Consider the following 21,807-nt stretch of genomic DNA (forward strand, 5'->3'; position numbering starts at 1 on the left):
GTGTGTGTGTGTGAAGTGCGTGCCCTCTCAGTGGAATTCCATGTCGAAGCAGCTGTCAGGCTGAGGAGGAGCAGGGGAGGAGAGCAGCGCGGGCGGAAAACAACTAGCCTTTTTTTTTTTTTTTTTTCCCCTCAATTTTTCCCCATGCTCATTTTTTCCCCCCCCTCTTTTGAACTCCAGCACTTCATACGCTCGACCATGGCTGCCACATTCCTCACTGTGTGAGCGAAGGAGTGTGTGTATGTGTAGCCTTGTGTTCGGCGCTGAGCACAATGTATAATTGCTCCAGGGTTTTGTTGTTATGTCAGGAATGCTCACAAACACGCAGACACTCACAGGCCTGGCACGTATCTACACACAAAACAGCGCCGATGACACACGTTCGACAATTAAGGCCAGAGACAAACACACATGCACGCAGGCGCTCCGCAGGGAGTCACTAAGGGCACAAGGAGGTCAAAGCTCCAGCAGCCCTCTAAACATTGTAAACATACTTCCTTCCTCTCGCCCTCCCTCCCTCTCCCAGCTGCATAATCAGAGGCGCCGACAGGCATACTGAAACAGACTCCGCTGCTGCAAACATCCAGACGCCCCTATCGCAGCCAGACACCGTATCAGCACTCACCTTGTCATCTTCAGCTGCTCCCAGATCAGCAACGCAAGGCTGGCCTGGACTGTTAGGTGTGGCCTCTTTTCTCTTCTCCCGCTCCCGCTCTCGCTCCCTCTGACTGGTGTGTTTGGTCTTGCACGGCCGCTTGCCCTTGGGTTTGTCAGTGTCACTATGGCGACGGGGCTTGAGGGGAGGGGTGCCTCCCACGGACGGCTCTGGGGCCGGAGAGGGAGGGCCCCTCCTGGGCTCCTTGAGGCCACGGTCACCTGAGAAGGGGCCCGGCGGGTGCGCTCTGTCCTTCAGCTGGCCGGGGGGAAGGGGAGAAGTAGCTGCTCCTGTAGCAGGGGGGAGAAAGAGAAGAGGGAGGCAGAGTGAGCGGCTGATAGTGTGCGAGCTCGGTGGAAGTGGAGGATGGGAAGGTATTGCAAGGCCATCTCTCACCCTCTGTTGGTTTATTAATGAGTGCATAGAGCTGTCTGGGAGCGCAGCATGCCTGCTCACTCAGGAAAATAAATAAATAAATAAAAAAAAAAAAAATAACCTGCACACTCGCACACACATTTGCACGCACAACACAGGCTCGCACAAAAAAACCCCCATAGTGACTTGTGCGCACTCATTCACTGCAGCAAGGACACTGCTATGAGTAATCTCCTTAAACAAATGTGGCACCTGTCTCGTTTCAGCCTCTTATAGTACATATTTACACAAAAAATAAAAACCTGCCCTTGAAACCGCAATGTCAAAATGGTGTTTAATAGCTTAATGGAAAAACATTTCTTTCTGAGGATCATTGCAAAGCATTTCAAACTACTTGTGAATGTGCTACAATACAACTTTTAGAATAAACAGTCCATTAAATCAGTCCTAGGCTGGGAACCAATGAGAAGGAAAGTGTTTAAAAGTGCTAGCACTTTCTATGTAACTTCTGTTGAGAAAAAAAAAAGGCCTTTTACAAGATGAGATTCTTAATAGAGATGAATGTGTTTTATCTGATTAGTGGAATCCTGAGAAAAAACAACATGAAAAAGGAAAGATTGCAGCCCTGACAGACACTCAGTGGAATAAAAACATTCATTGTAACAACACGGCTGTTGCTAGGGTGATGTTATCTAAAAAGGTGAAGGCAAAAAAAAAAAAAAAATTTTCAGTGGCCAATCAAGGCCTGTGGTTTCTGCAGGAAACATAAACCAAAATCTCCCCTGATTTATTCACTTCCTTTAATCTCTCTCCTGCTCTTATTTTCTCCTCTTTCTGTGCCTCCCTCTGCCTCAGTTTGGGCACATGAATAAGGGAAAGCCCTGGTTTTAATAAGTCAGCCCCCACACACACATACACACACACACACTCCCCGCCCTCTCTCTCCCTGTGACTGGTCTTGAGGGGAAAAAAGAAAAATCATTGATCAGACATTAGTCACACTACACCTGCCCACGCATATCTCTACCAGCCACTTCCCTCATTCAGTCTTTCATCGCTCTCACAGAGCGCTGTAGACCAGCTGAACAAAAAGCCAAAACCACAGGGTGGGGGGATTTTAGCTTTTGGTCCCCCGGTCCCGTTTTTGATTCTCTAGCCTGTCCCCTGGCAGAAGGAAGCATCCCCTACCTCATTTCCTCTGCCCCCTCCCCAAAGGCTCCCGGGAAATCCCCTAAAGACAGACCGCTCAACAAGAAAGTGAAACGTGAGCCAAAGATAGATTTCCGTTACCCTAGCTGAACTCAAGAGATACAGCCGTGGTTTGCGCGGCTGGCGGCGCATTCCTACCATTAAGTAGCTTCTCGCAGCCCCATTTCCTGTTGATCTCGGCTCTCTGCGCTGAGGCTCTGTCCTCTGGCTCCCCGGGCCTGATCTTTCGTTCTCGTACACCCTGGGTCGGGGCTACCATTCGTGGCTGGGGCCATGCTCTCTCCTGTTTGATTTGAGAGCAATCAGGTGAAGCTGCTCCGGCGGCGGGCTTGCTGAGTCGCAGTCCCTTCAGCTCGATGCGAACTTTGAGCTTCCGTACCTCGTCGTCATCTTCTTCATCAGCGCTCATCTGCTCGCGCTCATCTGCAAGCAACATAACAGAATTTGTGTCATTTGCCGTCTCTCATTCACACGCACAGCTATATTGCAGAGAACAGTTTGGTCATGATAAAAACCTTGAAGCTCAACAACTGTAGTGGTTTTAATGTGTCAACCACAGTTCAAAGACTAGGTCTCTCTTGGTTTTATACAAGTCGTTAAAAACCTGTGGGATATAGTCAGAAATGCATTGTGGGCAAGTTTAAACCATAACAGTTTTCTTCTAAGTGTCTATGAGATAACATTGTGGACATACAGGGTTCCCCCCTGCAGAGATATTACTCACTTTCCTCAACACATTAAAGTACTGTATGTACATTCATACATACTGACCTGCAGACAACTGAGCACAAAGAACAAAGGGCATTAATCACTACATTCTTATGGCTCATAAAACCCCCTCTAAGCCTTACGTTTAACACACACGCACACAGGAAAGCGAGGGGAGAGAAGTCAAGAGTCGGGCAGAGAAACAAAGCAATAAAGACTGGAGAAGCAGAGGGAGAGCCCTCCCCCCTCCTCCCCCCCCTCCCGAAATTCACGGGGGACGGGTATTTGACTCGTCTGCCTGTGCCGGGGAGAGCAAGCACGATACCGCATGCCAGAAAAAAAAAGGAAACCCAAACAGATGAGGGAAAAAAGAAAGGAGATGAAAAGAGAAGAAAAGAGCAGCTTTGAAGAGGGTGGGTAAGCGCAGCAGAAGAACGGCAGAGCTGAAAGAAGAGAGAGAGAATGGCTGTCCCTCTTCCTCGCTTCTCTCTCAAAGGCAGGATTAAACACTTCTCTGAGCTGGCTGCCACACAGAGCGAAAGATGGGACAGAGAGTGGGAAGGGGGAAAAAGAGCGGGGGTTGTTACGGAGTGAGTTTAAGGTGGAATTGATTGGGAAGGAGGAAGCAACAAAGGGAATAGACTGATTTTTTTTTTTTTTTTTTTTTTAAAAAGAACAAGGGATAAGACTGGGCTCTGCAACACACCAGATGAAGGGAAAAGTGGGCAGAATTAGAGAGATGCACAGAAAGCAGATGACTAGAGGAAAATGGGAGTGGCATGTGGCAAGTGACGAGGCATGTACAAAAAAAAATTCTCACCCAAAGAAATCCTGGCTCTTTTCTCTGGGTGGGACACCCTCTCTCCCTCCTCCTGCTCCGTGTCCTCATGCTCCACCTTGGGGCAGAGCAGACGTTTCCTGGTGGGTCCAAAGCCAGGACTGGCCGCCTCCTCAGGGTGGCCTTTTCCCACTGTCAAGGTGGGGGGTGTGCAATAAGCTCCCTCAGACTCCCTCCCCACCTTTCTGGCTCCATCCTTTAGCCCTCCTTGGCTGGCACTTCTGGCCCTGTCTCTGGCCCCCTGCCCCGGGGACAAAGGCTCCCTCTGGCCCCCACACCTCTGAAGGACTGGAACTCTGTTGTTTGTGTAAGCCGGTCGAACACCTGAGCAGAGACGGTTGGATGGAAACGGGGAAGGGAGAGTGGGCAGAGGCAAAATAAGCAACAGAAGATGAAAGGGAGGCAGACACACAGGGAGAGAATGCAGACAGACAGACCACAAAGCAGACAGACAGACAGAAGGAGAGCAGGGAAACAAGGGGTGGGGGTGAGACGGGGTGGGGGATTGACAGTGGGAGAATGCCAGTTAAACACCAGCCAGCTTTTATTCTGCTTTAAAGACAGGCAGTAAAACTTTGATGGGGTAAAGACTTTTTAATCTGATGTGAGCCGAGCCAGTGGCCTGACGGTTCAGTGCAGCCTCTCGCACTTCCACAGAGGAGAGGCAAGAAAACATCCTGCGCACTCGCTGCGCATGGCGAATCCCATCCCTCACCCCCCTCCCCCCCCCCCCACACACACCCACACCCCCACACCCCTCTTCTCTGTCCTCCCCCATGGCATGACCGCACCACGCCCTTCTCACATAGAGCGTGACTCTACCCCCCTTTCCCCTCTCTCCCCGACTCCCTCTCCCTCTCTGTCTCTCTCCATGCCATAATTAGGCTCACACGTCAGCCGCGGCCTCGCTCCAACACACAGCTGGGCTCCCAGCCAACGTAACTATCCCCCCTCCTCCCCCTTCCTCCCTCCCTCCCTCCCTCTCTTTCCGTTGCGCTCTCCCATCCGCTTTCACCCACTAACTCTCCCCCCGCTTTCTCTCTTTCTCTCTCTCTCTCTCTCTCACTCTCTCACTTGCGCACTCACGCAATCTCTGCCCCTCCTTCTGCTCTTGCCCTCCCTCTCGATCGTCTCTCCGCGCAGATAAGCACAAAAGGCTTCTTGAAAATAAAACTCCCCCTCTCTGTCTCTCTTGCTCGCTCATTCGCTTGCGCTCCCTAGCTTGTGGAAGCGAGTGTTTGTGTGTGTTTGTGTGTGTGTGTGTGTGTGTGTGTGAATGTGAGTGGAAGAGTCTTTTTTTAGAGTGACCCGGTCTTGCCTCAGCATTTGCTGCAAGTGCATGTGAATGTGTACGCGCACCTATTGTTTGTGTGTGTGTCCCTTTCTGAGTGTTCATTTGCAGAGTGGCTGTGTATGTGTGTGTGTGGCGTGCACTACGAGAGAGAGAGAGAGAGTGTGTGTGTGTGTGTGTGTGTGTGTGTGTGTGTGTGTGTGTGTGTGGTGCTGGGTTACTCACCCTCCCTCTCTCCCTGCCGGGTGGTGTGTTGGCAGTGTTCCAGCACTCGCTCTCTGCGCTGGCCGTCTGCCAGCTCCCGTCCTGCTGCCGGGGCAGACACACACACACCGCCGCCCTCCTTCTCCTTCAGCTCCAGCTCCGAGAACCGCATCATTGCCCGCTGTGTAGACACACACACACACACACATACACAAATGCAGAGAAAGCCCATGAAAACCACTCATCATCTGCCCACGCCGCACACACACCTCTCTAAGCCTCAATCTGGCCTCAACAGCTACAGAAGCAAAAATTGCATCAGAAATCACATTGTCTCAAAAATCAAAAGAAAATGCCAAAGAAATTAAACCCACACACACAAACGCACACAGAACAAAAAAAGGTAGACAGGTAAATAACAAGCATGGCATCAAGACACAGGTTAGACTACTGCAGCCACTGTGAGTCCATGCGCTCTGGGGCTTAAGTCCTGGCATCTCCCTTTCCTGAAACATAAACATGGCTAGATAACATATACATCTAAGCCCTGAGGCAGAGAGTGGAGATGAAAAAGAGGAAAGAAGGGAGTGGGGAAAAAAGCAGTGTGCAGCGATACAGAGTACAAAGGAGACAGAGCCCATCAGAGGCAGATGTGATAAGAAATGTAAAGAACTGACCTCCCAGTTAGCTGCAGGTTGACTTATATTACTCCCCTCTCGTGATATGACTTCCATCTAAGCAATTAGAATGGGGGGGCTCAATATATCTGTCCATCATTTCATCTTTTTTAATGAATTTATGTTATGTTTCTCCACATGTTTCTTTACACACAATAGGCAGCCACAATCCCACAAAATAACACAATCAAATTAAAATGACTCAACAGGTCAATTAACACTGCATCAAAACTATCAAATAATTTCTGAACTGACGAATTTGAAAAAAAGAGAATCGAAACAAGATGTTCATTCTAAGCATGATTGATATGATAATCCAGTTTTAGCCATCTCGTTTATTTTTTTTTTTCCCAAACAGACTTCCACATCTAATTTTTACATGTCCAGAAATAGAGCGTTTGATAGCTTTGCATTGCAGCTGTGCATTGACAAGCATGACACAGACAAAACCACAGTTTTCTAGGGTGCGTTCACAACATAGACAGACATGTGCAACCTAGTAACATATCTGCCTCTGAGTCAGTGGATAACAAAGCATAGGGTTTGTTTGTGTTTTTATGCTGAATGTTGAGCGTAAGGAATCAGAGATAACGGCCTAAAACAAATAGCTCAATGTGTATGTGAATGACAGTGGACAATCTCAAAAGTGTAGGGGATGTTGCTGTAATTGTGTGTTTATAGCTGTAGTGTGATGTGTGTTAGGAGAGAGGGTCTTTTAGCCAATGGGGTGAGGAGAATTTTGACCTTGGACAGCAACCAGGCAGGGCAGCATAGGCCATTAGGGGGAGGATAGCGACTGGCGGAGGGGGGGCATGCAGACAGCCTAAGAGGAACCCCAAAGAGGGCAGCCGCTGGTTTTTTAAGCACACTACAAGCCCTCCACTGCCCCTCACCTTAGGGTTAAGCATAGCCAAAGGCAGTGTGAACCGTGAGGCTGCCACAGTCATGCTCTGAAACTATTTGGCTCTATAGCACAGTCAGCACTAACACATGCTTTAGCCCCAAGGCAGTCACACAAGGACAAGCACGTACGGACACACAAACACGCACGCACAGAAATAACCTTTACAATGACTGCTCACTAATCAACATACAGAGATGGCAGCCCTGGTTAACCTTTGAACTGCCCTCCCTGATAGAGGGCCTCAACTGGCCTTGCGCTAGCTCACTAAGACAATGATAAACTAAGGGGAAGGTCAAGCCTATGGGCAGGACAGTAGCATGACAGCACTTATATTATTCTGTATTGTGTTGTAAATGCGGAGTATGCCAATTTCATGCAGGGTTTGTTCCACAGGCAGTTCTGAATATTGCAGCAAGGGAGTAAAGACAGTGGTGGCCCTTTGGGGTTTATTCCTGTGTGGATGTTAGAACTGAAAATATGTTTGAAAATGTCTGCACTTCGGAAATATTGGTCATAATGACCTCTCCCCAATTCACTACCAACTTGAGCACAACATAGCCTGTACTGTATATACACACACAAGTGTTAATTGCCTTACCTGCAGAGCTCTCTGTTCACGGCTCAGCTTGCTGGAGTCAGCATACAGCTCAGTGGTGACACATTTAAAGCGGTCGCCAACGTAGCCTGAGGAATTAGCAATCCTCTTGGCAAGACTGGATCTACGAGAGCCTTTAGATGAAGCCTGGCAACCCTCTTCTTCGTCCTCATCCCCTTCTCCTTGAGACTCGCCTAGGTCAACAATACTGTCTTCCTTTTCAGTCTCTCTCGCACACAGTCTTTCCAGGTTTGACTCCGTCATTGCATCTGTATAATGCTGAGTGAAGTGCAGATCCCGACTGTCCCTGTCCCCTTTGTCCTTACCAGAGCTACGCTCCCCAGATGTACGGGCACAGCGCAATGTGCTCTGGTCTTGGTCTCCAGGGTCTGGGCTGGGGCTTTGTTCCTCGGGGCTCTCCTCAGCTTGGGAGACCTCCCCTGGAGAAGATGGGGATGTGCTAGATGTCACCCCAGGACAACCTGTGTCCTGAATAACCTTTGGTTTCCCAAAGGGAGTTTCTGGCTGTCTATCAGTGTGGTTGGGCTTCAGGGTGGGGCTCTGTCCGGAGTGGACCGGATAAGGATGGGAAAGGTGGTGTTGGTGTTTTGGCTCGTAGTCAGTCTTTGTTGGATTTTGGTTACTATGACAACATTCATTTTGGTTAACCTTAGTGCTGGGCTCAGCAGAGGGTTGTTTGTGGACTGTTGGGGTAGATTCAATATCTGTGTCTGAGTGTACAAGGTCAATGCAGACAATCTTTTCTCTGTATGTTACAGAGGAAGAGGGGGTTTTGATTTGACTTCCACCCTGTCCTTGTGCTCCTGTTTCCTTATCAGGCTTTATATGGTTCCCTTCACCCATCTCTTTCCCAATGTTTTGATCTCTGTGGCCCCCACATTCTTCAACAGCTCCCCAGGATTTCTCCTGTCCTCGGGACTTTAGGCTTGCGTCTCCCCTTTCTGACAACTTGTTGTCAGAGTGAGGCTGCATCAGGGGATGGGCCATCTCCTGTGAGTTATAAGTGAGGTATTCCCCTCCTGGACCAGCTGGGAGGTTGTGGTAGGGTAAAGGATGTTTTGCTGCCAAGTGGGTTGGGTAAAGGCTGTTGCTGCCCAGTAACACTGGGTGAGGATAAACTGGGCCTTTCCCTGTGATTGGCAGGGAGTGCAGTGCCATGCCATCAGGGATGGGGTAGTGCAGGTATCTATTGGCATAGGCCAAACTGTGGTTCAGGTACGCATCACTTTGAGGAAGGTAAAGGTGGCCAGTAGGGTGACCATTCTCTAAACATGGCCTCTTGTATGATGCCACCTCTGGAGTCGTTTCACCTCTCTTGGCAGGCTGGGAGGACTTTTCTGTCCCCTCTCTGTGGTGACCTATGACTGATGGATGTTCTGATTGGCTGGGGCTGTGTTTGATCCACTCACCATTGGGTTTGGGAGAAAGAGCCCTGGAGCTGACCAGAGAAGAGCCAGAGTGTTGAGTGGAGGGAACATTATGGTTGGACTCCCCAATCCTTGGACAGGATGAGCTACGTTGCTGAGGCAGTACTCTCTCCAGACCCTTGTGTTTGATGACAGAGGGTGAGGAGCCTTTGGCTTGTGAAAGTCCCAGGTCTGTGTTAGGCCTTGGAGAGGGGGGCAAGCCTGGTGTGTGCTGTGTATGGGAAGGAGACCGGCTAGGTACTACCCAGGACGAGTGCAAAGTGCTGATCATCTCTGACCTCTCAGAGACCTTTGAAGAAGTGCTGCTGACCACAGAGTGAGGGTGGGAGGAGGGAGAGACGGACAGGTTTTCCTTTAGGAGCTCCCGGCTAGGGGGCAGTCCATAACGTCCTGATGCTATATTGTCCATCTTAACTGGGAAACCATTTGGTGGCAGTCCAAATTCCAGTATTCTTCCAGACAAATCCAAGGGCTTCTCTGCTGAGTCTTTGGTTGCTTGGGATGGGTGAGCTGGCCTATCAAAATTAGGTTTGGAGGGTGACCGGCTGGGTCTCCTCTCAATCCCAACATTTCTGTGCTCAGGCACCCCATCTCTTTGCCTAGGTTTGTGGGGGCTGGGCCGGGCAGGAGAGGGCTGCTCTGATGCCATGCTGCTGACAGAGAATGGATGAGGAATAGACTGCGTGGAAGAGGATGAGACAGATATTGAAGAAGTTGAGGAGGTGGGAGGTGGCCCTATCCTAGCGACTGGCCTTTGTAAATCCAGTGAATTGTCAATGAGAGCAGGAGGTGGGGGAGGTTGTGGGAGGCGAGAAGATGCATGAGGTGAAGAATCAGTAGGTAGACTATTATTATTCCCACCACTGCTGCCACTAGTGCTAGTACTACTGTTGTTATTGTTGTTGCTGGAGCCGTTCCTGGAAGGAGGTCTGCTTGGTCTACTGGTCCTGCTTGGGGACCGGTCCCTGTCTATAGCAGCCTGATGGTGCTGAGGATGAGGGGAAGGTTGGTGAAGCTGCTGTGCAAATGGAGGTGCAACACCAAGCCCCTTGTCCTGGCAGTGTACCAGCGACGTGGGGGCCACTGTGACTGCAGGAATCCTCATAGGGGGTGCCACCAGGGGAGAAGAGATAGGAGAAGGAGGATAGGGGGGCATATAGTAGAGCCTCTCAGCAGCAGAGGCAGCTGCAGCAGGGTTAACATTGCCCCCCTGGGCTGCACACAGAGATGGGTAGGCCAGGTGCTGGGGAAGATAGGGGTTGGGTTGGCTGAGCAAGGAGGCTTTATACATGTTTAGAGATGCGTACTTGGATGAATCCATGAAGGGATACATGCTTGCTTCAGGGTAAGGGTTGAGCCATGGCAGGCGGAGGTAGCTCCCACCTGCACTTGCCAAGCCCAGTTCAGATGCTTTTTCCCCGGGCCCTACTCTGCGTTCCAAGCCTAGACCTTCAGCTCCAGGAATCAGCACAGGCTTGTGGAGACTTGGAGGGATGCCCTTGTAGAGGCCCAGGTATCCGTTTGTGGGCTTACGACTGTCCAGAGGGCTATCAGGCTTGTAGATGAGCTCTGGGAGACCATCCCTGTTATAACTGAGGGGGAGGCCAGGCGTCTCTCGGCTCTTCTCCGCTGGCAGCGTTCTGATCCCTGGATACACAACCCCACCATGGAGGCGAAGACCATCATGCATCAGAGTGCCTCGGTCCAGCCCCATCGCTGCCAGGGGCGTCAACCTTGCATCCACCTGCAGCAAAAAGGGGAGCAGCAAAAAGTTAATGTGACTGTGATTACAGGAATCAGATCCCTCAAAGAGACATTGGAAAATATGACATCAAAAGCATGTACTATGAAACGGTACATTACTGCTAAACACAGCACAAAAAGATCTGTCTCTGTGTTTCTAGGTTATTTGCGTGCATACACATAGTGAAACAGACCCAAGTGATTTTTTTTCCAGATAATAATGACTCATGTGACTCATGTGACAAATGAGTGTAAATAGAGCTGAGGACAAGCAGGGGGACTTGCCATGTTTTGTGTGATGTGGTTCCCTTGTCTTAGTTCCAGGTTGGTTTGTGTCTCAGCATCGACATCACGAACAGATGTTGCCCTGTGGAGATGAGCAAACATTTAGCAGTCAGTGTCTTGGCTCTGCCACACACACACACCACAGCTTTGTTTTAATCTGACTGCCCAAAAATGAAGTATCAGACATATTTAAATCACTGGGGCACACAAATCTAAATAACATAACATATACATCAATCAAAAGTGGTACGGACGTGTGAGAGTGAGAAGGGTCAAGGTACAAAGAAGAAAGATAATGGTACCGCTAGCTGTAGTCATCACACCCTTCCTCTCACTCTCACATACACAACTCTACTGAAATAGTCACTGGAGATGAAAGCACTGTGTGGGCTCCCCTCCCCTCCCATCCGTCAACACCCCTCAGTAACCCCCCCCCATCCTCCTACTCTCCCTCCTTTGACCCCTATCCTGCCCATCCTGTGGACTAGACGTGCATTGTGGGGCTGCGTCTATTCAGTCACGTTCCCCACACACTGGTTTTTCTGTGCCCTCTTTGACCTGCTCTCTCGGCTGCCTCAGCCAGCAGAGCGAGGGAAGATTATACATCAGAGACCACATCGGTGGGAGACCATTTACCGCCCGCCAACACAGAGCCACAGATCAACAAACACTCACACCGAAGCACACACGCACACAAAGTATAGTATGCAAAAGACAACTATGCAAAATTTACAATAAATCAGTTTAGTTTGAAAAGGCAAAACGTAGAGGATACGTATAAAGATTAAAAAAAAAAAAACATGACCATGGAGGGGAAAACTCTTTTTGTGAGGTTGTTTTGAACGAATTACAAGAGTAAGTGAGAAAAACAAAGACCAAGATTTATTTGTGTGTGAAATGCCCTTTAATCTGTTCATGTTTTGTATACATTTGACTTGCTTTAAAGCAATGGAGCATAATGAAGCTGTTAGAGTTATAAAATAAGTTACAAAAAGATTTTCAATTATTCATTAATATAACATTTTAAGAAATAACAAATAACTGGTCTTTAATATTAAAATCTGTGTTTTTTATCAGCTGTGTGATGATGAGGCTGGTTTGAATGTGAACTTTATTTAGAGTATGTTTCTTGTAAAGTATGTTTGTGCAATGCCAATTACCTACAACGTGTGTTAATAACACAACAAATATGCTAAATGTGGGTTGTGCTGCTTTTTATGGACATTTACTTTCAAAGAAAAAAACCCTCAACAACCCTCAATTGAATTGCAGTGACAGCAAATTTACAGCATTTTTTCCATTTTCTATTTATGTTATGGTGTCATTCTGTGAATTAAAAAAAAGTTTAAGAGCTGTGACAATATCCTATTCTTGCATTACTGATCGAGAATCACAATCTCACGACATAAAACTGAGGTGAGAAAGAATCTGACTAATCAGACTAATTTGGTATTCATGAAATGTTTTTGTACAAACGCTAAAATTGAGATTATCACTGAACATGAGCCTCGAGTCAAGTGGCATCTTAATACTGAGTGGTCTGCTTTATTTCAAGAGGTTGTTTCAAAATCCTCAAACAGGTTAAACAACAATGGGGGGAAAGGTGAAATTATGGCTCCCGCTTGGCAATTTTATTTCTATTGTTTAAAGGAAATACTGAAGTTTAAATATCAGACTCGTTAAGGAGGACATTTTTGCAAGGCCATCCTGATAGAGGAGCCAGCGCAGGAATGAGGTGGGAGACAGAGGGAGAGGGAAGTGCCTTTAAATAGTAAAAGTGAAGCCTTGCAGTGCTCGGCGGTGCTGAGAGCAGCAGAGAAACTCGGCTACTCTATCATCGCACAGAAACGCCTCTGAGCCTCGCTGCCGCGCCACTTTTATTGCCGTGACCCGGGGCCCATTAATCAGCCTGCTGTGGGCCCCTCACCGCGGCTCCTCCCTGCCCCAGTGCCTCCCCCCACCCACCACCACAACCACCACCACCACTACTACCGCCACCCCCTCCCTGCCACAGCTCTCCGGGACCACTCCTGCTTCAACAACATCCGTATCTGACGGAACTGAAACGGTGTGCGTGCGTGGGCAAGTGAAGTGTAGGCTACGTACGAATTCGCGTGAGGCCACGTGTAAGCGTTTCAGCATGCAAATCAAACATCGTTGAGAAATCACACCGCTCCCGTCTCCTGTGTTTCCTGGAGCCACACATGAACCTTCCTCTTTGCCAAGTACACACACGCGCACACACACATACTCACACACACACACAGGCTCCTTTGGCATTGAAAAACTAAAGTCTGCACTCAATGCGACCGAACAAGATAATGAAAAAATAAGCCTCTTATATAAACGCAGATATTTGACATGATGCCTCAACGTGTGGATCTCTCTCTTACACACATGCCTATGTCGCTTTTCCAGATTTAAAAAAACAACAACACACAGTGGGGAGACAACGGAGAGAGGAAATTGACTATTCGAGATCAGTATGACAAAAACCTGTTATTACTTCAAAACGTGCCCACACGTGCTCACGGCCGAACAGTTTACCTGTTATTTCCGTGAAATGAATAGTAGTCCAGCTAGGATGATGGACTGCACCGGGCCTCAAGGTCAACATTGAGCATATGACGGCACACCAATGCATACACCGCTAGGGATAAAACTCAACTGTTGTCTGCACCGGTATGTAGCCTACTGAAAGGGCCACTCAAAACTCGTTAAAACGTATTTGCTTGCACAAAGCGCGCACAGTGGGATGAACTACGCAGTTCGTGCAGCCTGGTAGGCCAATGGTTAAATGCTGTGTGTGTGTGTGTGTGTGTGTGTGTGTGTGTGTGTGTGTGTGTGTGTGTGTGTGTGTGTGTGTGTGTGTGCGTGCGCGCGCGCAAGACGGAAACGAGATGCACGATGCTTATGTGATATTATTAATAATGGTGTCACATTGAGTCGCTTTTAGCCTACACATTTCACATCTCATATTTATAATTCAGTGAGGTGTCTTTTAAAAACCTTTCTATTCAGGAAAGGTTTTTCATCTCCACTCTTGTTTTTTTATGTTGTGTGCTGTTTGTGTTTAGCACTGTAGCACTTTGAGATTCACTACGAATGAAAAGTGTGGTACGAATTAAATGCATTATTATTATTATTATTATTATTATTATTATTATTATTATTATCATCATTATTATTATTATTATTATTAACCATAGCGGTCGCTGGGTGTTGGGTAGTCTTGCATTAGTAGCCTACATAAACCTGATGCTTTGACACACAAAAAAAAATCCTGCCAAGTGTCACATTATGAGTGGAAGGACGGAGATGGAGACGGGGGGAGAGAGATTGGAAAGGAGGAAAAGGCAGTGTGTTCACGCCCATCCCCGCTGCTCTGCTAAGAATAGTTTGCGCAACAAACAACTCCCGACGGCCGTCCAATCCATCACACTGGCCGGCAGCAGGCAGGCAGGGGGAAGGGGGGAGCGCAGCGGTCGGAGCTGCGTTTATAAACCAGACCGCTGGAGCGGAGCCCCGACTCGCACCATTAAACAGAAAACCACCGGGTGTTTTTTAACGGAACCTCATATAGCTCTGTATTTCAGTATTGTGCCCTTTATGAGAGAGGAGCGAACAATGAAAGGAGACACTCATAGAAATAAAGAGAGAGTGAAGAGGAGAGGGACAAACTCGAGAGAGGCTTCTCCCCTCTTCTCCCATATTTCCTGTCTCTGACGACAGTGACTTGAACTCTCCGTGACCTATACGCACCGGAACAAACACTGGCACCGCTCATCATTTCCTCCAGGGCTGAGGCCTCTGTAGTCCCCGTGCAGCGCAGCGTTTCGTACTGGTTGTGTGTGTGTGTGTGTGTGTGTGTGTGTGTGTGTGTGTGTGTGTGTGTGTGTGTGTGTGTGTGTGTGTGTGTGTGTGTGAGGGAGACACTAACGATGGAGTTAGTCTGCAGGTCTGTTCGGCAGTAAAACGGGAAACAGAATGTGGGTCTTGCTGTATGGCGGGAGTGTAGGCGCCCTCTCGCTCTTTGTCCCTGGAGCTCCGCCAGGCTCTCTGAAGCGCAGAGCTCCGATCAGCTCTAAAAAAAATGCAGTGTGACGCAGGATAATCTCCGCAGCGACGGGGGTGGGGTGGGGATAAACGCGGATTAAATGCGGGCGCGCGCGCAGGCATGCACACGCGCACACACACACACACACCATTGCGACGCTATGTGCGCGCCCAAAACGAAAGGAATTCTGCGCACACTGTAGGTGAACAAAATAGAAACCAGCGGGAACAAATCTGAGAGAGAGAGAGAGAGAGAGAGCGCGGACCAAAACTACAGGCAGACTGCTAACTACACAGCCTCAGGCCCTCACTCTCACCAACATTAACACCCAGCATCATAAAAAGAGAAGGAGAAGAAGAGAACGCGTGCCCAGTTTTAATTGTCACTGGTCATCAGCCCGACGGGTGCCAAACGGTCCAGTTGATCATCTCAATGTAGACTCGGCGCACAGTCTCTGGAAAATTGACACTCATGCTGTTTTAGAGCAGTTCCTGATATAACAAAACTACACAGACGGAGCAGAGACAGAAGGGCCGGGAGAGATGGAGGAGATAAATGCTGGAGACAGGCACAGAGAGCGCGCTGGTGGCGGAGCGCAGAGTTGGAAGGCGCCAGCGGCGTCTCTTCAGCTGTCACATTATTAGCGACCGAGCTGTAAACAAGGGGCCCCTGCGTCCTCCGGGCCGCTGCACAGCCGCATGCAAGTCGGTGCACGGTTCAACCCCCCCCTCCCCTCTCCGCAGCACGGCCGTCAACAACGGCGACATTGTGAGGCCCCCCGTGCTGTCACTAGGGCCTGGGCGGCGGCTGCTGAACTGGCTCTATTCATCCCGGGCCAAATGAGGACTAAATGGCCCTTTATGTCACCAAAGGAGCCGATTGTAATGGGGATGCGCATGCAAGAGTCGGCCCGCATTTACCGGAGGTTTCTTGACTTTGATTTGAAATGCTTTCATGTGTTGGATGTTCCAAATGAAAGCACGTGATGCTAAAGGACGACGCCCCCACCCCACTCGCCTACATAGGCCATCACTCCGCCCCCCATATAGGATGAATAGTCTGATTAATGAAGGAGGCTTAATTATTGGTGGTGGTGTGTGTGGTGTGTAAAGGCGTAAATTAGGTTAAATGAATGTCAGTTTAAACAGGTGCTGAGGCGGTGTGAAGTAACCACAGCTGTCACACCTCTGACACATTTCAAGCTTTTAAAAGTCACACATCTTCAGGGTGACACACTCACCGGCCACTTCATTACGTAGCCTACAACTGTGAAATCCGATACAACAGCTCTACCGTGAATTCTACTTTTACGAAGCCTCTACATTTTCAGTTTTTGTTGACATCGTCAGAAAGGTGTTAATTCTACTCTATATTTATTATTGAGGTCATAGTGGGTGGCGGTGGTGGTGGTGGTGATATACTGGGGTTGGATGGTGTTAATATTTTGTCCACTCCACTGACATACATGATGGGGGCAAAATATTAGGAACACTCCAGTACAGCACCACCACCCACTGTGACCTCAATAATAAACATAAAGTAGAATTATCACCTTTCAGACAATGTCAACAAAAAACTGAAAACGTATAAGCTTCGTAAATGTAGAATTTAAGGCAGAGCTGTTGTATTGGGTTGCATTAGATTGCACAGGTGTTCCTAATAAAGTGACCGGAGAGTGGAGGAAATGATAGCCTACTGACGTGTACCTAAAAGATTTCATAAACTAAAAATAGAAATACATAAAAATAAAATATACTGTCGATCTTCAGTTGGTGGTATATGATCCGCAGCTCCTGGTCAAAAGCCTTATAGCCATCGTGAACTAAATGATGTGCCATCCAGACAGATAACATTCCTGCTTTGAAGACGGTCGGTGTAGCCTAATAAACTCCTATCGCCATCACCCCGCTGCGCTGCCAAGCGTCTGTGGGATTTCGTCAGATAGATGCCGGAGGCACCGACATCTAAAAACAAACGAGGAGGCCTGATCAAGACGGGGCCTGCAGAGACTCAGAGGAGGGAGGCGAGGTGTGTCATCATTATTCTGCTGCTAAATCAATCTTCCGATAGGCCAAAGCAAGGTCAGTAAGCTAAATACAATCGGAGTGAGATTTTGATTATAGTCCGTGTTTTCCTACTGCATCTATATTTATCTGCAAAAACATTTGTGCCAAAATGTTGCTTTTGGAGATATATTTAACAAACATTTTTATCACTATAGGAAACTGGACTCATACCAAACTAACATGCGTGCGTAATCGGCTGTGGAAACATAGTTTTAGTGTGCCAGACTGTTGCTGGATTAGAGAATTATGTGAGAGGTCTGGTCTAGTGTTCTCGGGCCGTGCTGCCCCTGGTCTCACTCACTGTGCCGACGAAAACGCACCGGGGGCTGACACATCTCTGCAGGGAAGTGATCCGTGCGCTCCAGACCTCGTCGAAACAAAAAGCTTTGTGGAGCGCAGAGAGAGAGAGAAAAGAGAGAGGAGGGGAAGGAGGGAGAGAGAGGAGGGGAAGGAGGGAGAGAGAGGGGGGGGAAGTGTGGGGGGGGGGGCTCTCCTGTTTCATCGCGAGGTCCCGGGAGGCCAGCACGGAGCATAGCTTCAATCAAACCGTGACGTCTCCTCCGGGAGCTGCGCAGCGTCTGGAAAACCGATCTCTCCTCGGCTCTCTTCCGTGCCTCCGCTTTTGTTCACACGCACCTCGCCTCAGCAGCGAGCGCAGCGCCGGCAGCGACGAGACTGTTGTTTTATATCCAGGCGTGAGTGAGGAAGAAGAAAAAAAAAAAAAAAAAAAAAAAAAAACAAGCGCGACAACACCTCATGTCTCCAGCTGGATATGAAACAAAACACCGTGTTTTTCTTTTGACGAATTTTATTCAGTTCCCTGCCTGTTTCCCCAACACATGAGAGCGGGTTTGATGTAGAAAAGTGGTCCCATGATTGTATTGACGTGCTCTGAGTGTAAGATTCCCCGCGTGGCCCCTATTGATTCCAGATTAGAAAAGCGGACAAACAGCAGGTTAATGGTTTTAAAATGGAGGAGGTATAGTTGTCCCCCTAAACCGCCCCACGGACACATCCACAGTCCCACATCACTCAGCATGACAATATACTCCAGCAGGGTCCGGGCTGGTGCTGCTTTTATATGCACACATCCATAAAATCTCAACAACAACAGAGATTTTATCAAAAGCATACTCTAAAATAGTCTTCCTCCGCTGATTGGAAACATAATATTATTTATTTGACTTGTGCGACTGTCTATATGCGGCACTTTGGCTTATTTCTAATTAGAATTAATTTCTAATAAATGTAATTAGCGCGAAATGAAAACCTCTTTCACCCGCGAGCCCCACTACGACAACTAGTCAGGCTGGGCAATAAAAGACTGTTTGTGGAAGGAGTGCGAGCTCCTCTCACATGAGAAGAGAGGAATCAGGCGCGTCAAAATGTCAATCTAGAGTACAGCAGCCCTCCCCCTCTGTGTTCCAACACCTGGAAAACAGATCAGCCCCCATGCGCAGTGACTCCACAGCGCTCAGTGGAAAAATGATGCGCAAAACAGTCCGACGGGGTACAGTTTAAATAGACTCGGCCCACACAAAATGTGAAGTACTTGTTTTACACTTCCACAACACGCACCGCTTTGGGGAACGGGCTCATTTAGAGAAAGATCAGAGTTTAACAGTTGAAAAAGCAGAGTCGTGAACAGGGTTATCTTTGCTTTAAAAGTTTGGGAGGATATTAAAAAAATAGAGAACAGATACGAGGGAATTTCCACTTTTAGTTTTAGTGACAAATCCACTAATGACAGGCCAATCTAAGCCGTGTATTAATGCCCTTCAGGAAATTTACATACATGGCAAACGCCCCCCCCCCCCCCCCCCCCCCTTATTATTTCCACCGAAACAAACTAAATTCAAGGGATTAACAAGTTGAACAAGTGACACTAACAACATATTATTTAGTTAATTTGGTAAACAATCACCCACATGCTCTTTAGGAGCGTTGGTCCCAATCTTGAAATTTAAATTACTCCAAATTTCCAGATGTTTGATTTTTATCCTCGAGGCTCAAATGTAAATTTAGTTTATGACAAGTGTCCTTTACCTCGCCATAGCCTACTGATGCTGCCGTGGGATTTAAATACAATTAAGCTTTTATTCTCTATCAAAGCCCCCTGAAGTTGCCTCCACCCCCCACCAGTTAATCCCCCTGCTCTGCTCCCCTCAAAAAAAAAGCTCCCAACACGAGGTCCTGCTCTCCCAACCTGCTCGCGCTCGCGTTATGAGCGATACTGCCTCCGTATACATCCTGCTGTGGATTGGCTGCTGGAGCTGAAGTGGTCTTTTAGTAGCTGCTTCCCTCACTAAGCTCGTCAATGAGCTGGAGCCAGCCAATATGAGGCACATCGATCGTCCTAAGAGAGCGTCCCCTAATTAGTGCCTGTGTGGCTCCAGGACAGGCAGTAGGCTCGGCGGCGGCACGGGAGGAAAAACTCCCCCGATGTGCGCCGCGATGGAGAGCGTGGTCCTGACAAAGGCGTTTTTAAACATGGCTCGCTTAAATGCTGCTTTGCTGATCGTGAAACGCGGGCTACTGTAAGCTCGCAGGAGGGCTTTAGAGAATCTTTAGGAAAGACGATTCAGTTTGGATCACATCCAACACGCCTTGCAGCACTTAGTTCAATTAAAACTGCAACTTTATAAGAACTAGTTCACTCTGATCGCTGCCACCCACAGTTGTACAAGGGGGAATATGAGTGTGGAAGCAAACATTAAAAAAAATTATCAAAAGTTGAAATAGGCTAAGTGCTGAATTGGATCAAAGGCGGATTTAAAAGTGGCTTTCAATTCCTAAAAGCTCACCAGGCTATTAAAGCGATGACGAAGTGACAAAAAAAGTATTTTTAGTATTATGAAAGAGTATGGGGTGACACTTTTTCCCCCCTACAAGAGAGCCGTGCGTATCGGAGCTGCAGGGGGAGGGGGTCCTAACTGGCGCTACGCGGACCCTCCGTGAGCAAAGGATATTCCCCTGCAATGCAAAGACAACAGCAAAGACTGCGTGCAAGAGTGAGCGACAACATATTGTAGCGCAAAGTCATATCGGAGAACACCTGCGAGGACTTGGTTGTATGTGTGTGTGTGTGTGTGTGTGTGTGTGTATGTGGTGGCACGATGCCAGAGCGGTTTCCATCAACTAGACAGGAAGGTGAGCGGTGCAGTCCCGTCCCCCGCCTCTCTCCCTCCCTCTCTCTCTCTCTCACAAACACACACAAACACGCACACACATTTCCCCCACACTACCTTTGGGACTGATGAGACGACTGACCAACGTCCACTCTGTCCAAACAAAGCACCCACACCTCCCCCAAGAACACACACACACACACACACACACATACACACTCAGGTGTCGCAGCAACACACACACATACACACACACACCGCGGGGATGTCCTCCAACTGAACTGAACCGTGTATAAACTGAGCAGCACCGATCGCTTCCCTTTGGCAGGGCGAGGCTGGATTCCGTAACCTTGTTTAGCGCAGAAGCTCCGTGTGCGCGCACGCACACGCGCACATACACACTCCCACCCTCGCCCCACAGGCGCACAGACACCCATAGCCTACACTTCATCGCACCACAGAGTGCGAAAAGCCTGAATATCACCATGGAGGACGGCGCCACTTTCAAGTCCGCTAATCTCTGGGACGTCCTTTTCACCTCCGTCCGGTTGACAGGACAGTTGTTAAAAAAAAAAAAAAAAAAGAGGCCAAGCTCACGGTCGGATCATTATGTGTGTGTGTTATTCATCAACCACATGCCATTGCCCCGCCGAAACACACAAAGACCACCCTATGCGCTATTCTTAGAAGTGGCCGTTCCTCTCCCAGTCTCTGCGCACAACACCGGGCTATCGCGTTTGGATCCAAGCCCACAAGAAGACTACTTTCATTTAAAACACAGCACAGAGAACACTGGGTCATTTAAAAACATCGTGGCTGTTGGAGCACTATTAAAAACACACACACACACACACACGCACATATATAACACTGGTTTTTCCATCCTCATGCAGGGAATTTCACATCGTCAAACACACATGCGTAAGCAAATACATTTCGGTTTGTCACTGATTGTCTCACCTGGTTAATTGGTGCTAGTTCCAGCCGCCCTCCGCGCACCCCAACTCTAGCCTTTTTCCTGTTTTGCCAAGTTAACTACAAGGGCAGCGATCCGTGCGTACGTAGACGAGCCCGGTTACGGTCCTGTCTGCTGGAGACAGACAATCCCGGCCAAAGAAAAAAAACAACTAAAAGTGTCTAACAGGTTATCCACTTGTCATGAAACAGAACCAGTCTTACATATAAAGCTCTGGGTCTTTGATCTATTGTCTAAAGGCAACTATCATCCTTTCTCCTATATTTCAAACGGACTTTTTGCTGTTGCAAATGTCACTTGGGTTTCCATAAAGCAAAAAAAGATCCTGCGCGGAGGAAAAACAAACGTCAGGATAATAAAAAAAGAAATCCACAATTTCAAAGAAAATCCGTTAGGGTCCTTTAAGTCGGAGAGCCAATGCGCCGTGTGGCCCGGGCCCCCAAAGGATAGTACAGGTGGCGAGGTCGGCGGACTCGCGAAGAAATTAATTCAGCTCGGCCGTACCTCGCAGCAGCGCCATGTTGGGTTTCAGCGGAGCACGCCGTCCTCCGAAAAAGCCCCTTTCTCCCGCTCTCCGTCACTCCATGTCGTCTCCGACACCGGAATCCGTGTCTCAGAAAGGTTGCTGAAGATTGTTCCGACAAGCTA

At 48.5% G+C, this 21,807-nt stretch overlaps 1 protein-coding gene across 3 annotated transcripts in view; it reads right to left on the reverse strand.

Annotated features, from left to right (window-relative positions):
* The window catches only part of bcor (BCL6 corepressor), a 33,921-nt gene extending 12,114 nt beyond the window's left edge, over window positions 1-21,807 (reverse strand). Inside the window, exons 1-8 of one of the 3 annotated variants that reach the window (XM_067603989.1) lie at window positions 21,144-21,807; window positions 10,933-11,014; window positions 7,460-10,648; window positions 5,958-6,014; window positions 5,302-5,461; window positions 3,768-4,109; window positions 2,378-2,662; window positions 626-945 (exon numbers count right to left, since the gene is read on the reverse strand). In XM_067603989.1, coding sequence (XP_067460090.1) covers window positions 626-945; window positions 2,378-2,662; window positions 3,768-4,109; window positions 5,302-5,461; window positions 5,958-6,014; window positions 7,460-10,648; window positions 10,933-10,935 — 4,356 coding nt within the window. In that variant the 5' untranslated portion in view covers window positions 10,936-11,014; window positions 21,144-21,807. The remainder of the gene's footprint in view (window positions 1-625; window positions 946-2,377; window positions 2,663-3,767; window positions 4,110-5,301; window positions 5,462-5,957; window positions 6,015-7,459; window positions 10,649-10,932; window positions 11,015-21,143) is intronic. The other 2 variants (XM_067603990.1, XM_067603991.1) reach the window with 2 other exon arrangements.

Source organism: Thunnus thynnus, chromosome 11, assembly GCF_963924715.1.
Source record: "Thunnus thynnus chromosome 11, fThuThy2.1, whole genome shotgun sequence".
NCBI lineage: Eukaryota > Metazoa > Chordata > Actinopteri > Scombriformes > Scombridae > Thunnus > Thunnus thynnus.